The sequence below is a fragment of the Onychomys torridus genome, chromosome 15 (assembly GCF_903995425.1).
Source record: "Onychomys torridus chromosome 15, mOncTor1.1, whole genome shotgun sequence".
Lineage (NCBI taxonomy): Eukaryota > Metazoa > Chordata > Mammalia > Rodentia > Cricetidae > Onychomys > Onychomys torridus.
Genome location: NC_050457.1, coordinates 19,329,820 through 19,348,932, shown reverse-complemented (window position 1 = coordinate 19,348,932; position 19,113 = coordinate 19,329,820). Strand labels below are relative to the sequence as shown.

The window sequence follows — 19,113 nt, the reverse complement described above, 5'->3', positions numbered from 1 at the left end:
GTGCTGGGATTAAAGGCATATGCCACTGCCACCTGGCTTAAAGTTTTAATAAATGATAGAGGAACAATGACTGGATCTTAAAAATCAGAACCAGCATTGTCTACTGATGAAAAGAGGCCAAGAGTGTGAGTAGCCAGCTCACAGAACTGTGAATGTCAAGATTATAAAATGAAAAATGTTTGTAAATGAAAACAAAGTGTGTGTGTGTGTGTGTGTGTGTGTGAGAGAGAGAGAGAGAGAGAGAGAGAGAGAGAGAGAGATGCACACATGTGCACACATGCCCTCATGGAAGCCTACAAGGTTGGATAGCCTGGAGCTGGAGTCACAGGCCGTTATGAGCTGCCAGGCATGGATTCCGGCACCTGAACCTGGTCCTCAGAAGAGCAGCGAGAACTCTTGGGGCTGAGCCGTCTCTCCAGCCCCTGGGTTGCAGGATTTGTTTATTGGTCATACTTACCTTGATGCCTCTCCTCTTCACACTTTTTCTACATAGACATAATGACTTTGTAGTACAGGTTATTTTATGGACCTTGTTGTCCCCCTCACTTCTAGATCTGAAGCTCAGACTCTCGAGTCAGGCCAGCTCAGCCGTGGATCAGAGCTATCCATGCAACAGTCCAGCGCTTTCCTCTCGTTCGCTTGTCTTTTGTCGTGACCTAATGGACATTAGGGGGTAGTTCACTGGGAGAGGCGGAGAGAGAGCTTCCACACGCTTCCGCTGGGCTCTTGCAATCTTGTAGTGTAGTACCTTCTTCGTGTACTAAATTTATAATGTGTGTCGTTTAGATAAAATGCTCTGTGGTTGCCACAGTTTCCTGCTGGCTATAGAAAATAAAACAGTGCTTTATTGCTCTGAAATCGGGTTGTTTTTAAATTTTTCTGTGACAATCCAGGAAGCATTTTAATATAAAGATGACATTTTGCACATATAATATTCTAAATGCAAGGATGGATATCCATTTTTTAATAATTATTTTTCAATCTCTTTACTATAATGAAAGAACTATCTTTTTTTGAAATTGACTAAAGTGATCAAATGGAAGAAAATATTGAAAAGATGCTCAGAAAGCTAACCTGTCTTTACATAATCCAAATAAAATAGATTCATAAATATGTAAACATGGAGGGTCTTCCTTGCTTTATGAAAAAGTTTTACCTTAAATTACATTAAATATCCAGACCTTATAGCACATTTTAAAGTTTCTACCCAATTTATAAAATCAAAATTAGCTTTTGGGGGTTAGAATCAACTTCCTTGGCTTAAAGATCATATTTGTTTTTGTAGGTTTATAGCATTTAGGTAAAACTCCTCTTTCCTGGGCTGAAAATAGAATCATTTACTGTGCTGAGATCTTACCTGGACCTCTCTGCCAGTTTTGTCTAACCTGTGGCTTAATTACCAGGTTACATTGAGCCTGATAGGCAGCCAGCACCCCTGGGAGTAGAGATCAGCCGTGGGATACAGGTATTTGTGACACTGTAACTGTAGGGTATAGCCCCCACAATAATCATCTGAAAGAACCTAGGAGCCATTTACCTGGCTTTCCTGAAAGCCAGTGAAGAGCAGGTGGGCATACCTATTGTCATATGCATCCCGTCCCTGAAGCACGTATATGCGGCGCATGCTTGGGGGAGCTCACGTTGTCCTGTGTTCGCCTACAGAACTACTTGGCCCACGAGGAGCTCCTGATCGCCGTGGAAATGTTGTCTGCTGTTGCTTTGCTGAACCAGGCCTTGGACAACAGTGACCTTGTGTCTGTGCAGAACCAACTCAGAAGCCCCACCATAGGCTTCAACAATCTGGACGAGGCACACGTGGACCGGTAAGGAACATTTTCCAAACCTTCTTTGGGGACAAAAAAAAAAGTGTGCTTGGCAGACTTCCCAATTTAACAACTCTCTTAGTGGAAAAGTCCACATGCTTTGCTTGCATTTTTCTTAAGAGATAGTCTACTCAGCTATAAGAGGCCTGCTTTATAGCCCTCCTTTGCTGGGGACAAAGTTATCATCTTGTGTGAAGGACTGACTTTATCCTAAGTGAAGACTGCTTACTGGAGGAGCTGTTGACCTTCCTTCGGGCTTCATCAGGGGAGTTAGAAGTAGCTCACGACCTGAGGTGTCCATTCCACTGATGAGGAAACTTCTGGAGTTATGGACCCTAAGTGGGGCTCCAGATTCTCAACTCTTCTGGTTGTTAAACCACAAGAGCTCTGTGAGCACCATGGATTGTGCCTCCATTTGAGATTTTTCGTTTCAGGTTCCTAGGTAACTGTGGTTGCTAGTCATTCTTAACACTGCGGTGGATCTAGGGAAAGAACTAAGGGCCAGAATTAAGAGCCAAATCAGAGATTTTCTTTTCTCTTTGCTACTGGGTCCTGTACCCAGGACCTCACACAGACAAGCACTCAACCCCCAAATTAGGTTCCACTAGGACAAAGAAAAAAAAAGTGAGTGAGCCCTGACTGACCACCAGAGGGAGATGTCTACTCAGATTTTGACAAAAAATTAGCCGGTGACTTCAAAGTGGCCCAAATCCACAGGATGGCTAATCCTATGTTACACACAGTCGCAAAGGAAACTGGAAGAGAGGTTTTAGATTCTGAGTGAACAGTGTTGGGTCACTTGCCTACGTACACAATTACCAAGAAGTAGTGGGACAGTAGTGTTACCTTTTTAGTCTTTCTGCAGAAATGCATCATCCTGTTCTAGTCACCAACCCACCTGCTTCACATACTCCGCAGGCCTTCATTCCCGGGTCATTTCCTCCTCCCTTTGTGCTCCTGTTAATGATGTCACGCTCCTCTCCAAGCTTAGAAACACCAGTCTGATCTCATCTTCTTCTTCTCTTGGCCAGAACTCTCACGCTATGGTAGCTGCTCATGTCCGCGTCCACTGTGTATAACCTACCTCCGTGCACAGTACTGGGCAAAGGGCTTCCTCTTGGAGTCCACCCTCACCTACTGTTGTGTCTCTCCCTTTCTGCAGTCACATCCACCGTGAAGTCCCCTACCTCTTTTCTCTCCTCATCCAGACATGGTCAAGTCTTTTCTAACTAACCCTTGAGCCCTCTGGATGCAAAAGTCTCAAGCAGAGCTACTACTCCTCGCTGAAGGTTAAAATCTAACAGTGACTCTGGGCAAAGTAATTGTGAAACATACCAGGCCAGTGCCTTCTAAGTGACCGTCCTTCCCCTTCCAATCCAGTTATCCATTCTGTTGATTGAAATTGCCTCCCTATCTATAAATACCACTTAAGGAAATGGGCCCGCTCCATTTGACAGTCACATGGCGTGCATTATTCAAGTTCATGATTTAATAATAACTTAAAAAGGACAGAAGTAAGCCTGGCATAGTGGCATATACCTGTGTTTCCAACATTCAGGACCTGGAGGCAGGATGAGTTCACAATCCTCCTTGACTATATAGCAAGTCTGAGGAAAGTGAGCTACATGAGACTCTGTCTCAATATGAATGAATGAATGAATGAATGAATGAATAAATGAATAAATAAATAAATAAATAAATAAATAAATAAATAACAACAAAAAAGAACAGGTTTATTTTAGTACATAGTTGAGTTTCTGATCCATGATTGAGTAGCATCTCAATTGAGGACCTCCGTGGGCACTGTATACTTCAGCCACGCTCTCTCCAGCAACGTTGGACCCGCTGGCCTGTCTGTCTTATCATGCTCCTTTTACCTTGAAGAACTCAGCATCTCCATTGAGCACAGTATCAGTGCATTGCCTACTGTGGAGGATGCTCTCATTAATTACTTTGTGCTTCTCACCCCAGCCAGATTACCTCATCTGGGAGCTGGGAGCTAAGAGATGCATAAGCCTTGAAGCCAAAATCATCTGCTTGACCTCCTCTAACCAAATCGTTTCCTCTGTAAAGACAAGAGTAAAGAAAAGGAAACAACAAAACCTCTCTCCTCCTCTACGGAACGGCTTTGAGGATTCAGTGCTTAGGCCAGTGCTCAGCCAGGGAAGGCACCCCGCCAATCCGTCCCTTCCACTTCTCCTTTGACCCCAACCAGGCTGTTCTTGGGGACTACCCTCATCCCTCCTAATTATACTGTTGCGATGTCTCCATCCTAAAGCTTGGTTCTCATTGGAAGGGTCTGTGGCATTCTGTTGGCTTCTTGCTAAAACTTTTCCCTGTGGTGTACTGGTGTGTGTTTCTAAAGGGATCATGGGTACCAGTGGGTTTGTCTGTGGCCATCCTTGAGGACTCTCATCTTACTCCTACAGAGCCTTCACTTAGATTTTTATCTAGTCTACAAGACGCCCAGAAGGACTCTCTAAGAGAAGCTAACCAGAACAAATTGCCGTTTGTCCCAGGTCTTAGTGTCATCAGTGCTGTTCGTTATACATTAGTAAATGTCACTTCTTTGTGACCCTGGTGGTAAGGCAAAGATCCCAAGCATAGTCCTTGGCCAGGTTCAGGACTGCATTTGGTTGGCCTCAGTTGGAGGCCATCATCTGTCATCACCCCTTTCTGTTTTGAAGAACTTTGTTTTCTTTAGCTACGTTCTGTAGAAGTAACCTCGGTGTCACCTTGAAGCATGAAGAACTTTGAGGAAACCTGTCACTCCCAGGGAGACAGGTTTAGGATCTTGTGGTACTCCTTTTAGCGTCCTCCACTTGTGCGTGTCAAGGCTGTGGGTGAATTGGGTACCTAAAGGACTGTTCTTTACTTCCCTTGTCAGAAAGACAAAACAGCACAAACCTCCCGAGTTTCTTTACTCTTGGCCACCTAGTTCACACTGGCTATATGCTCATCAAGTGGTAAGATCGACTTTACGAAAGTGAGAGTTTCATGGTACTATATCAAGATGGGTAAATGCCCCTCAAATTTCTCTCAGTTAAAAAGAAAAATAAAATAAAAAATAAAAAAATAAAACCACATCAGAATGATTGGCCAGAATCAACCGGAAGTTATGCCCAGTGAGGAGGGTCAGAGGTCAGAAATGAGGTCTCAGTGCCTTGCAGGGAGAGGGCACAGAAAGTTTTGAGTAACGTCCATGGAGCCCTTGGAGAAATGGACAGGTAATAAGGGAATCTAGATGATTCTAGCTCAGCTCCTGCGCTGCATTGCCAAGAAAGCATGCTGTGAAGATCTGAGTGCCCCCCCCCACAAGGCTTCTGGCAGTGTGTTTTCATGGGACTTGAGCTTTTGGTGGGCATATTAGGTGTGATGGCACAAGCCACTAACCTCAGCTATTCAGGAGCTTCTGGCAAGGAGATTAAAAGTCACAGACCTACCTGGGCTTACATACCAAGTTCAAAGCCAGCCAGGACAACTTAGTGAGACCCTGTCTTAACATGAAAATAAAAGAGGCTTTGGATTATAATTCAGTGGTAGAGTGCTCGTCTAGGATATTCAAGGATTTGGGTTCAATTCCAGCGTTTTAAAAAGGAGAGAAGAGGAAAGTCATTTCATGTAGTTAAGGACTTCATTTTGCTTGAATTAGGTACGAGATTGGGTTGAGAGGAACTTTGATTAAACTGAACATTTCATAAGCATAAAAAGTACTTTAAAGGAAAACAGAAACAAAAACACCAGTAGTGGGGTGTTCACCACCCTAGAGGCAGTGGAACCTGGGAGAATGGAGCCGATAAATGAAGTGAACTAAAGTCTCGTGCAACAGCCAACTTTATTCAGAGCATCAGACAATTTATACTCTGAGGGTTAAGAGAGGTCACCTGAGTACAAGTTCTCATGAATTCAAGCTGTAGACAATCACAAGGACAAGCTACACATGGCAAAAACATTTTTTCTTCCCATGGAGGCATATATGTAGCTGAAGTTTTCTCTGGCCCTGCCCAGCCCCATGGACCCCGCAGCTGCTTATAAAATAATCACTCAGAAGCTTATATTAATTAAAACTGCTCAGCCATTAGCTCGGCCTACCACTGACTAGCTCTTACATTTAAACTCAGCCCATTTCTGTTCATCTATATGTGCCATTACATGCTGTTCCCTGGACAGTGGGCTGGCGTCTCCTGACTCAGCCTTCCTCTTCCCAGAATTCTCCTTGTCTGTTTATCCACCTATACTTCCTGCCTAGCTACTGGCCAATCAGCATTTTATTTATCAACCAATCAGAGTAACACATTCACAGCATACAGAGCAACATCACCCATCACATATCAACAAATAACAATAGCCAGTTGTTACGAATAATCTGAAGTAAACTCACTCCTATATCCGCTATACCAGGGAAGGACATATTTCAAGAACAATTCTGTGTTTTGAAGAAACTGAGGTCACAACACTCTTGTCTTGGTTTCTTAGAGTTTTCTCACAAGCACTGAGGATTCTCCTCATATGACTCTATTCTTAGACCATGTTCTGACAGTGGGCTGGAGAGATGGCTTAGCATTAAGATTTCATACTGTTCTCATAGAGAACCTAAAAGAAGTTCAGTTCTCAGTACCCACACCAGGCCATTCACAACTACCTATCACTCCAGCTTCAGGGGATTCCAACTTTTCTGGCCTCTGTGGTCACTGCCACATATCCACACACAGACACCCATGCATACACATAATTTTTTTTTTTTTTTGTACTGAGGACCAAACCCAGGGCCTTGCACTCCCTAGGCAAGTGTTCTACCACTGAGCTAAATCCCCAACCCTGCATATACATAATTTTAAAATAAAATAAATTATAAAGAAGAAAAGTAACAATGTTATAAAAATCGGTCTAGTATGTGCTGACCAAGCTGTACAAGACACTTTGACCTGCCCGACTCCTCTTTGTCTAACCTCAGGACATCGAACAGTGGGGTCACAACCTATGCCCAACCTGTCCTCAATAAGCCAATTAAAAGAGTCAAATTAAAAGTGGAGAACAGAAAAGAAGACTTTTGTGGCCACAAAGAGATCCAGAAAAACCCCATATCCATCTTAGGTGTCTTCAAGTGAAATCAAGGTTTACATAGAGGGCTAAGTATATGCTCATCTAACCAGTTTCAGTTAAGGTGTGGTCCTGCCCACCATTGACCCATCACTGTTTGGCTTGAGTCCCATCCTGTAAGGTGGTCTGGCAAATGGTTAGAACTGTGTGAAATCTCTTCAGGAGACAAGTTCCCTTCTGGCTGGTACCTTTTCCTTCTGCCGGAATAAATTACAATTTCTTTAGGGTCCATTGTTTGAGCAGTCTGTAGTCAGATTGAGAGACACAAAGTGTTTCTTTAGAATGATCTTCCTTCAGGCAGGTTACATCATCTCCATTGGGCCCATAGGTGAAACTTGAGATGCAGGGCATGAGTGAAGAGTGAACACCAAGTCTGACGTGTGTGCGGCATTACTGTTTTCTCTTCCACAGTTACGCAGATGCACTACTCTCCCTTAAAAAAGAAGCATTGTCTCAAGGGCAAGATACCTTAAGTTGGAATGAAATTCAGAATTGTATTGATATGATTAATGTCCAGATTCAAGAAGAAAATGACCGTAAGTATGGAGCATTTTCCTTCTGTAACTAAGTGGGAAAGCAGTGTGTGTGGACTTCGTATTCTCTAGACGAGTGCTGGGAGAGTTCTCGTGGGAACATCCAATGAACTCAAGTGTGCACGCATTTATTATAATAGATTTTGTGCAAAGCACTTATGAAAAGGTGGAAAAATAGATTAATGCAAGTCCTAATTTTTATTATTTTTACCTAAAATGTGCTTCTGCAGTTATGTTTCTAAGGAGATTTCATCTTTACTTTGGCCTTTCATGTGCATGCTTTCCTGAACTTTGACACTTTCCAACCTAGGAATGAAAAATGGGAGCATAATCTGACCATATGATCAAAAATCATGACAGTGTGTTCTGTTTCTAAAATGATGAACCAGCATGAAAATGGAAGAATTCCAAGGGCGCATGGCCTGATGTCAGCCTGCTTCCTCCATCTCCCCTTTGGCTTACACAGACATTCAAAAAGGAAAGCTAGGGGACTCCTGTGCCTGCCACACTTCTGTAGCATAAATGAAGAAATTCAGGCCTGGGTTGTCATTTCCAATGGGAAAGAAGGCCAAGCTTGACTCGTTAGCAGCGGTGAATTAGAACCAATCAAACCTCTGATGTCTCTTCTAGCTACAGCTTTCCCTTTCCTTCCCTTTTTTCCCTCTTCCCTGCCCCCACCCCCTTCTTCCTTCTTTTCTTTCTTTTTTATTTGCTTTTTTTTTTAATGATCAAGTTCTCACTATAGAGTCCAGGCTGGCTGCAAATTCAAGATCCTCCTGCCTCCATTCCCCGGTGCTGGGGTTACAGGCATGTATCATGCATGACCCAGCTTCGGCTTTTTTTTTTTTTTTTTTTTAAATAGACACTGTGGAATTTATTTATGGGTTAGGCAGTGAGTTAGTCTGATTAGCACAGATCAATGCTACCTTGACTTGGTGACCCCAAAGAACTTCAGTTCATTTGTAGGTACATTTCTCTGTTATCTCAATATTCAAGACACCATCTAAATAAGTAACGCAGGTTCGAATGTACGATGACCATTCCCAGTCTCCTACACAGGCTCTTTCAAATCTGGCTGTTTGCAAGGTCAGGCCTTTAGTCCCGGAACGGCTGCCTTCTTTAGCATGCTTGCTCTAGCTCATGTCTCAAGTCTGAAGCTCTTTTGTTCTGGTGAGCTCTGGTGAGGTGTCAGATCTGGTCCCCCTAATACTGCATCTAACTCTGGAATACTGGAATCATCCGGGATTCTTCTAGTCAGCCTGGCTGTTTCCTGTGAGCGCCCTGCCAAGTTTGCATTTTGATATTTCAGGGTCTTTTCCCTCTGGACTCCATCCCACTGAAACGGCGCACGGCCTTCATGGTGTGCAGTAGGTGTGGATTTACTGGGACTCTTAGATCTGGACACTGTCATGATTTTTGTCCTGTTCAAGTCCTGTGTACATCTAAGCTTCTTTGGGGACAGCTCAGCTTTCTGTTGCCCCTCTCTGTACTTCCTGTCCACGAGACATGAGAATCTCTGTAATCAGACACCTTGATGAGCTCTTCTAATGTGTTGGCTTGGGAGCTTGGGGCTCATGCCAGATGTTACTCTCGAGGGAAGCAGTGATTTGAGCTGATGTTGAGCATATTGGTGGTGCAGGCAGTGGAAATCACTGTGTGTGTGTGTGTGTGTGTGTGTGTGTGTGTGTGTGTGTGTGGTGTGTGTGTGTGTGTGTGTGTGTGTGGTGTGTGTGTGTGTGTGTGTGTGTGTGTGTGTGTGGTTTCACCACAGAGAGTGGCCACTGGTCCTCTGTCCTTTTACCCTCTTTTTGGACTCTATATCTACACTCTGAGCTTCCTGCCTTAATGCCACCCACTGAGTAGGATTTCTTTTGGTAGGTGAAACAGATCATCAGGGGCCATCACTGTTTTCTAACTTCCGGCTCTGTTTTGGGTATTGTCTGCGTATGCTGCCTGCCCACCTGAAGGTTCGTTCGTCTCTCTGCCCACAATTGTTGCACTGTTTCCTAGCCCTTCACACTGACTGAAGGAGGGAGTGCCAGCCTCAGCCTGCTTTGCTGAGGAGAGAAAAACAAGTGTTTGTACATCTTAAAGAGACAGTGGCCTTTTGTAAGCAGAAATTATCTGTAACCAAAGTCTCCTGACTGTTGTGGCCATTCCCACAACCCATCAACGTCTTCTCATGGAGGGTGTCTACTAAACACCAGGAACGTTAATTCAAATACTGCCTTCCCCCTTTCTAGCAATGGGGAACATTAATACACAGTATTTAATTTACCTGTATTGTGGTTTGATTGTTCTCCTCCCTTCTCTCAGAATGAGGCATTTGCAAACATTTTAGTGTTAAAAGTCAGCATATAAAGTATTAGGTTTCCTAGTGGCATCATTCCAACAATGCTTTGCTGCTCCCCTCCACGTCCCTCTGCACCCCGACCTTTCTGAGTGCTCCTTACCCCAGCCGTCTTTCTGCTTCCTGCTTATTACCGTCCCCATTCTCAACGCCTCTCTTCTTGTTTAAAATTCCTGAAGTATCGTGTTTAATATCATACATTAAAGGGATAGCTTAAAAAGCTAAATATTAAGTTTTGCTTTACATACTAGAGAAATGGGTTTCGTTCTGACATTGTCATCAACTCGGCTTCGCTCATATTCATCCCCTTTACACTCCCCCTACTTTCCCTCCCCCTTTCTCAACAGTCCCCCTCCTCCCCTAAATGGTCTCCTGTTCTGCTTTCAAGATGTGGGTATTATATTAACCTTTAGACCCGTTTTTCCCTTCTTAAAAAGTTCCTTTCTTTTTTTTTTTTTTTTAAAGATTTATTTATTTACTGTGTATAGAGTATTCTGCCTGCATGTATGCCTGCACGCCAGAAGAGGGCACCAGATCTCATCACAGATGGTTGTGAGCCACCATGTGGTTGCTGGGAATTGAACTCAGGACCTCTGGAAGAGCAATCAATGCTCTTAACCTCTGAGCCATCTCTCCAGCCCAAAAAAGTTACTTTCTTGATCTGTATGTGAGACTAAAAACCCTTCTCACATAAAAGTAAAAATTTTTAAAAACGCCTTATTATGGCCAAATGAGAGTTATCCAACACAGTAATTAAATCATCTGCAAGAGCTGTGCGTTTTCATGGGGATTATGAAAGAGCAGTGCCCTGGCCTTGTCCTTCACACTCATTACACGTATCAGAGGTCCGCTCCTGTTTCTGACGTATGGCTCCCTGGGCCTACAGCTAATAGAAGATGTATCGAATAACAGGCTGCTAAATATGTTCCCGGACTCCGATGTTCTGTTGAGTTCTTCCTGGAAAAACCCACATTTCTCAACAAAACCACAGAGGAATATTATTTTACCCACACAGCCTCTGAGAGAAAGTTTTCAGATTTGAGTTGCTTTTAAAATTTGGTAAAGTGCCATTTCTTATCAGTTATTTCATCCATTAGCTCAAAAATACAGGTTCTCCAAGAGTGCCCACTGTCATTGGTCTGCCGTTGGAATGTCATAGCACCATGCTTAGATTAAGGAAGTAGGTCATGGCCTAAGGCACAGCAATCTTTATTCCTATGGGATTTACCTTTTACATGTATAAACACAAAAAGTGAGGCAAGTGTGCCCAAGGGGCTTCTGGGTAGGTTCCTTGGCTCCTATGAGGTCATCTACTATGACGTCAGTGGCTTGTGTTGTTAGATACACTATCAAGAACTTAAGCGAGTGATTTCCGTCATGTCAGCTGGAATGCACTCCTTGCCAGGTGACCGGCCCCTAGGATGTGTGTACATCCTCTTTCTCACACTTGGTTCTGCTAAGATCATGTTTGGATGGGGTGTTTGAAGGTATTTAGAACAGCCTGACCACGGGGGTGTCTGCATGATGGGACATCTCCTGTATGCTCCAGTTAATAAGTAGGAAGGATGAGAGCAACATCTGGAACTAGCCATGGCTCTCCTCATGTTTGAAAATCATTTAATTTGGATGTTAAAGCAATAGAGTTGACTTTATTAACTTCAAATATCTTTAAGTATTGCAACCTGGAATATCTCTAATCGCTGGAGATGACTCCTTTCCCTCATTGGATAAATCCCTTTATTCCTAGCACAGTGGTGTTTGTGAGGTCACCTAGTAGAAAAGGGTTAGCCTCATTGAATGCCAAAGTAGGGGTGCATTTTTAAAAACTTGGAGGTGTTGGGTTTTTATGGCTTATTGTGTTTGTGAAATGTCTTGAGATCATTTTTTATGAAAAATAATAGACACAAGAAGAATATTTGGCCTTTACAGTGTGTTTCCTAGATAGTGTTTAGTTTCTCTACCAGATCTTGTTCATCAGCACCAAAGTAGGCAGTCAATTCCTGTTAGTGTGTGTGTACTCTATATGAGTACATGTATATGTACATGTATACCGACTTTTGTAAATTATTACTGGGTGCTGGCTTATTTTTTGATAGCACAGTAGTAATGAGAGAGACCTTCTTCAAACAGATCCATTTTGCTTCAAGCCATATAACATTTTCGGACTCCCATCACCTAGTTTCTCTGCTTTTTTATTCTCGGTCCTTGCATAGCCTGTGTTTTCAATATGTTAGATTCTACACCATCTGAACAAGAGGTATGGTTAGCCCTCCTTTGGTACATCCTTGAACTAAGGTTTGAGGCTAATAATGCTTATTATTAGGTAAATAATACAAGAAATTTACTATCTGTCTCTGAACCTTAAAGCTGTCCCCAAAATACACATAGCATCATCTTTCTGTGGAGCCTGCCTCTGTTTCCCAGCCATGCGTGACTATTTAAAGGAATCACAGCTAAGCAAATTAAACACTCTGTTCTTCGTTTGCAGCAGCGTCATGCTAATCACTCCATAGTGACATGGCTAATGACTGCCATATTGCACAACGCCAAAAATGAAAAGTTCCACAGTTACCCAGAATTCCACCGGACAGTGCTGAGCTGGGTGGATATCCATCCTACTTTTCTTTAATATGGAAGAAAATTGTTTGATTTTTGAACTGTTGGTTTTAAGACCTTTTAACACCTGCAAAAAGTATAGTAATACAAAGAGCAGAATGCATGCCTGAAACTTCCTGGGTTTGCATGTCGTTTCTGTATATCTCTGCATTAAACTCATCCTTTGATCCTATCTCCTAACATCTTGTGTTGTTGTTAGACATTTCAGAGTCATACTAGAAATAGTTTCCCTCTTGCTGTCCATATGCAAAAGTGTGCCTCTTCTAAAAATGTGCATTTGTTGGACTATAAATTACACACCGTAATATTTGCCTTTTAGAAGTGAATGGTGGGGCTGGAGAGATGCCCCTGGCTCCTCCTCCAGATAACCCAGGGTTGGATTCCTAGCACGCGCTTATCCACAAGGCAGCTCATAGCCTTTTTTAACTCTCTTCTCAGGGAATTCAGTGTCATCATCTGTCCGCAGACACAAGGCACACATATGGCACACAGACATACATACAGGCACATATTTTTCTAAGTCCAAAAGTGGCCTTTTGTATCTTGCTTGAAAAAAAAAAATCTTAGCATGTTTTCAGGACTCATTCACATTGTGTTCTATATTAGTATATTTTTATAATCCTTTCAAGGTTCATAGAGATACATTTGTTTATCCATTTATTATTTGATATAAATTTATTATCTTCCTTTTAACTATTAAAATAATGCTGCCTTAAACCTTCAAGTTTTTATGTTGATCTGGGTTTTCAATTGAGTGTTTACAAGCAGAATGACTAGATCACATGGTAATTTTGTATTTAATATTGTGAGAGCCTGCCAAATTTCTCTCCAATGTGTCTGCACCACTTCCCATCCCCACCAACAATGCATACGAGTTCATATTTCTCAAGCATCAGCATCATTTATTATTGTTTTTATTACAGCCATCCTAGTGGTTACAAAGTGGCATCTTACTATGACTTGGCTTGCATTTTCCTAATATATTGTGTGTCTCTTCATATACTTACTGAATTTGTATATCATCATTATATAAATGTACATTTAAATCCTTCGCCCATTTTAAATTGATGTCACTGTCTTTAAATTACTGAATTATAGGCACTCTTTATAAATACAACAATATTAGTCTTGTTGTATTTGAATAGTTGCAGATAGTTTGCCCCATTCTTTAAATTGCTCTTTAATTTTCTTTGATAAAGAACTTCCAAGCACAAAAGGTTTGGTTTTGACAAAAATCCCATGTACTTACTGTTTTTCTTTCTTTGTGCTTTTGATACCATAGCTAAAAAGATAATTACTCAGCCTGAAGTCACTAAGATATATCCCTATGTTTTCTTCTAAGAGTTCTATGACTTTTAGTTTTGGCCTTTACACGTAGGTCTAGGTTCTGTTTTGAGTTCATTTATATACAGGGTTTGATGTATGGGTCCAACTTTGTTCCTACACATGTGGGTTTCTTGTTGACCCTGCACCATTTGCTTTGAGCAATAGTCTTTATAGACTTTTTTTTTGCCCATTGAATTGTTCTTGCACCCTTGTCAAAAAAAAAAGTAATTGGCAATAAGTGGAAGGTCCATTTCTAGATTCCCAGTCTGTTCTGCTCATCTACATGGCTTTCCTCATGCCAGGACTCTGCAGAATTAGTCACTGTTCCTTTGTAATGAGTTTTGAAATAGGACCAATCCTCCAGCATTTTCCTCTTTTTCAGGATTCATTGGTTGTTGCTGCTCCTTGTGTTTTATGTGCATTTGGGGGTCGGTTTATCACATTCTGTTTTGTGAAAAGGCTCCTGGATTTTTATAGGTGTTACCCTGGTGTTATCAATTTGAGGAGCCCTTCCTTCCTCCCTCCCTCCCTCCCTCCCTTCCTTTCCTTATTTATTCTTCTTTCTTACAATACATCCCAACCGTAGCCTCGCCTCCCCCCACTCTTCCCAGTTCCCCCTGCTTGACGAGTATTTCTACCTTCACAACATTGTCTTCGATCTGTAGCCAAGAGATGCCGTCCCCTGTGTTTTGTTTGTTTGCCCCTGAGTGGTTTCTGAGGGGTTTCCTAATTTGGGGTATTCATGTGTCATGCTTCTTAGCTTCTTAAATCATTCCTAAATGTGCATTACTTTTCCACTAAAATGGATTTGTGGTTAGAATATATCATGAATTGAAATTTTCTTAATTTTTTTTTTTGGTTTTTCTAGACAGGGTTTCTCTGTGTAGCTTTGCACCTTTCCTGGAACTCACTTTGTAGACCAGGTTGGCCTCAAACTCACAGAGATCCACCTGCCTCTGCCTCCCGAGTGCTGGGATTACAGGCGTGTGCCACCACTTAATTTCATTTTTAAATGCACATTAGGTGCATACAGAAATGTAATTGATTTTGTGCATTCACCTTGTATCTTGTTAGCTCTCTGTAACATGTAACAGAGAATATGCAATGTGCTGTGACTTAGAAAACTTGCTCTTCTCTCTGCAGGAATGGTGGCTCTTGGGTACATCAATGAAGCCATCGATGAAGGGAACCCTCTGAAGACTTTAGACACCTTGTTGTTACCCACTGCTAACATCAGAGATGTATACCCAGATTGTGCCCAGCACTACCAGGATGTTTTATTCCACACAAAATCCCAGAAGCTCCTGGTACGTTTTAGAATGCTTATGTTTGTGAGAGGGAAAACTTTTGATCTGTTTGTCATAAATCTTATGAGCTACTTATCCCAGTGAGTGAGAATGGAAACAACAAGGCTGTTTTCTTGGTGCCAAGCACTAAAATCCAGACCCAGAGCGACTGCTGCTGCAGTTCCACCAAATACTCAAGTTGTATGTGAATTCTTATCCAGAGTGCAGTTCCTTGGACATTTCCTGTGTGCCCGTGCTGTGCACACATCTGGTGGGGGTGGGGTTTGCAGAGGGCACATGATGCTATTTGAAAGTTCTCTGTCCTGTGGTCAAGATGGTCAGGAGTTTATTGATGCAGTCACCGTTTCATCGGGAGTGGTAGGAGAGCAGGGCGGAATAAGGGTTGAGATATTGTGCTCAGAATCTTAAGAGAAGTGTTGCCATGGAGATAGAACAGGAACTGTGCCTAAGGAGAAAGAAGAGGTGGTTGGGCAGGTGGATGAGGGGGTTGGCATGGTATGGGCAGTGCTCGATGGATATCCCTATGCTCCCCTGAAGAGCAATGATGTTATTTACATCTGGACTTACCTGAGGGGGTCCCAGGAGGACTTAATGCTCTTGGAAAGATACTGGCCTGAGTATTGAGGCTCATGGGACTTATTGCCCAAGAGTGGACGTGATGCAGTAGCCATTTCTCTCATCCGTAATCTCAGGTGTAAACCCAGCAGGAAGGAATGGGTGGCTCCCCTGTATACACCCTCAGAGCCAGGATCTGCCTCCTCTGAAACAAGAAAAGCAGTCTGCTTAGAGCACGGGTGTGCTGAGCATCTCCTGTTCGCAGGCATGACAGTGGTAGTTAAGCATCTCCCACTTAATTCTCGTAATCGCCCTCAACCGTTTCACCATCATCACGAGTTTGGAGATAATGGACTAGGAGTTAAATAACCATGTCCACAGCAGACAGCAAAATAACAGCGTTGCGAGAAGTGGCTTGCATTGGAGACAGGCCGGCACCATTCAGATCCTTGCCCTGTGGCCTTAGTCAAACTGCCATGACTCCCTCCATAGGCTCATTTTCACATGCATAGAATTAAAATAATGCCTGCCCTGCGGTATTATAATGAGAGTCAAACAAGAATATGAGATACATAAATTATGTAAGTATATTGTAATATGCTCTTATATAAATTGCAGCATATTGATGATATAAATATAGACGTGTGTATTTATTTTTTTTAATTTCTCTTATTTTTAATTATGTACATCTGTGTGTGGATATGAGTACATGAGTGCAGAGAATGTACTCAGAGACCAGAGGTGTTGGATTCCCCCAGAACTGGAGTTGCAGGTAGTTGTGAGCCGCCTGATGTAGGTGCTGGGGACCCAACTCTGGCCTTCTGGAAGAGCAGCCAGGGCTTTGACTGCTGAGCCGCCTGTCCACCCCCGTGTGTGGTTTTTGTGTGTACGTGTAGCTATAGTATTTACTGTGGATTCCAACACCAAAACAAACAGCAGCCTGGTTGAGTATTACTCAAGCCTCTGTAGTTGCATCCCTGCCCTCTCTAAAAGGTGGTTTGTTCCAGGACCACGACTGTGTGCACCCAACTGGGAAATACATTCAGTGAGTGTTAAGACAGGTGGGGAGGGATGCTCCTTCTAGCAAGAAGACAAGACCAAAAGGGACCTTAATCGTAGTTTTCCTTGGCACTGCTGGGGATCGAACCTAAGGTCTTGTGCATGGTAAACAAGTGTTCTAGCCACTGGGAAACATCCACAGTCCAGCAAATGACCTAAATGTTAGTTGTTGTTTTTTTAATAATGTACTTTAGCGTACATAAAAATGGGATAGACATCATGCGTTTAAATTGCACAAAATATTTCCGAAGGAGAAGACACATACCTTCTGGAAAGTGTGCTCCAAGGCTAAGGACTATGGGAGAGATGACTTTAGCCTGGTTGTCCGCTTACTGGATGTTTCAAGTTTCTAAAGAATGCGTGGAGTTTTCCCACTGGTAAATGTAAGCTGTGTTTGCTTCACATTACTAAATGGCCTTCTTGAAAGCCCTGGGACCTGTGGCTCAGGCAGGACAGCTGTTAGCACTGGCAGCAGGTGGCTCAGCAAGGACAGATGTTAGCACTGGCAGCAGGTGGCTCAGCCAGGACAGATGTTAGCACTGGCAGCAGGTGGCTCAGCAAGGACAGCTGTTAGCACTGGCAGCAGGTGGCTTCACTGCTGTGCTTTCTCAGGGACCACTCTTACAAAAGTCTTGCCCGGCTAAGCTTTAGCAGCTGGTGGATACTGCCTCATCTGAAAAGAGGAAGCTGGGGCTCAGGGTGATACAGCCAGTAAGTGGCAAGGTAAACACTCTGTCTTAATGTTCTAGTGCAATAACAAAACACCATGACTAAGGCAACTTAGGAAAGAAAATGTTTAATTTGGGGCTCACAGTTCCAGAGGGTAAGTCCATGACCATTATGGCAGGGAGTATGACCAAAGGCAGGTGCCAGAGCAGTAGCTGAGAACTTACACTGCGTCCACACATTGGGAGCAGAGAGAGAGCAAGACTGAGCCTCATGTGGGCTGTTGAAGTCTCAAAGTCCACCCCATGCCCCCCCATGACACTCCTCCTCCAACAAGGCCACACCTCCTAATCCTTCCCAAACAGTTCCACCAAGTAAAGACCCAACATTCAGATATATGAGCCAGGGGGGATGGAGTGAGGGCTATTCTCTTTCCAGCCACCACAGATGTAACCCAAGCCCGTGTTGCCACATGCAGAAGAAAAGTGAACCTACTCTTTGCTGTTACTATGGAAGTGGCTGTGTCCATTGTGCATGACTTTGACAGAGAAACTTGGTTTTGCTATAGATTCTGGCTGTGTGACCTGAGTGAAGCCACAACATCTCTATACATTTATTTTCACATGTGTAAGGCAAAATAGGAATACCTGTGGCATGGTGGCACATGTCTTTAATTGCATCATTCAGGAGGCAGAAGCAGGTGGGTCTCTGTGAGTTCAAGGCCAGCCTGGTCTACATAGTGAGTTCCAGGACAACCAGGACTACATAGTGAGACCTTGTCTCAAAAAATAAATTGACTTATTAATCAATTAAATTTTAAAAACACCTGTTTTATAGGATTATAGTGAGAGTTAAATAAGGATTATAATATATAATTGTGTTTTTTAATATATTAGCGGTATTAACACATGTGAGGGTGTGTGTGTGTGTGTGTGTGTGTGTGTGTGTGTGTGTGTGTAACTATAGCATTTAGCATGAAACCTAGCACCAAAACAAAAATCCTGCTTAACTAGTACAATTGAAGCTACCAAGGTCTGTCCCACATCTCGAGGGTGGTAACGCTGTGTCAGGAGGTCCTTTTGAGGCCTGTGCCTTCTGCCCACACATCTGTTCCTCTCTTTGAGGTAAGCCAACTGCTCAAAGCCAAAGCCTTTTCTGGCAGGTAGAGTGGGTCTCCTCCAGAACATTCTACCATCAGGCTTTAGCACTAGGATCCTTCAGACAATAAGGCTTCTCTTAAGAACCCACATGTTGGGCAGGCAGCCTGTGTACAGAAGTAGCACTGTTATCGATGTGGTTAGAACACTGAACACAGAAAAGAGGGGCCTATGTGCAAGCTTAGGAATCCAACTCCTCTCATTCTGTGCAACAGGGACAGTCACCTTGACCGCTGTTGACAAATTTATGACACTGCCAATCTGTTGGAGTTCAAATGGTCTTTGTTTATTGAAGTGCTGGAGATCAAACTTAGGACCCTACACCTACTAGGCCCTTTCACTAAGCTGTGTCCCCAGCCAGTCCATAATTTTTATTTTTTTCTCTCAACATGGTCTATTTCACAGAGAGGGGGGCGGAGACAGAGAAAGGGAAGGGAAGGGAAAGGAAAGGAAAGGGAGGGAGGGAGGGGAAAGAAGGAAGGAAGGGAGGAAGGAAGGAAGGAAGGAAGGAAGGAAGGAAGGAAGGAAGGAAGGAAGGAAGGAAGGAAGGAGTCTGATTCTGTTCCTTCAGCCTTCAGCTGAGTCTTTGTGTATTGTTTTTTTGTTTATCTCTGCTAGGTT

General features: G+C 43.0%; 1 protein-coding gene across 1 annotated transcript in view; it reads left to right on the top strand.

Moving 5' to 3' along the window:
* Iqgap2 (IQ motif containing GTPase activating protein 2) overlaps positions 1 to 19,113 on the top strand; it is a 139,636-nt gene that overhangs the window by 38,066 nt on the left and 82,457 nt on the right. The window contains exons 9-11 of the mRNA XM_036207454.1: positions 1,663 to 1,823; positions 7,335 to 7,459; positions 14,892 to 15,055. Of these exons, the coding sequence (XP_036063347.1) occupies positions 1,663 to 1,823; positions 7,335 to 7,459; positions 14,892 to 15,055 (450 nt within the window). The remainder of the gene's footprint in view (positions 1 to 1,662; positions 1,824 to 7,334; positions 7,460 to 14,891; positions 15,056 to 19,113) is intronic.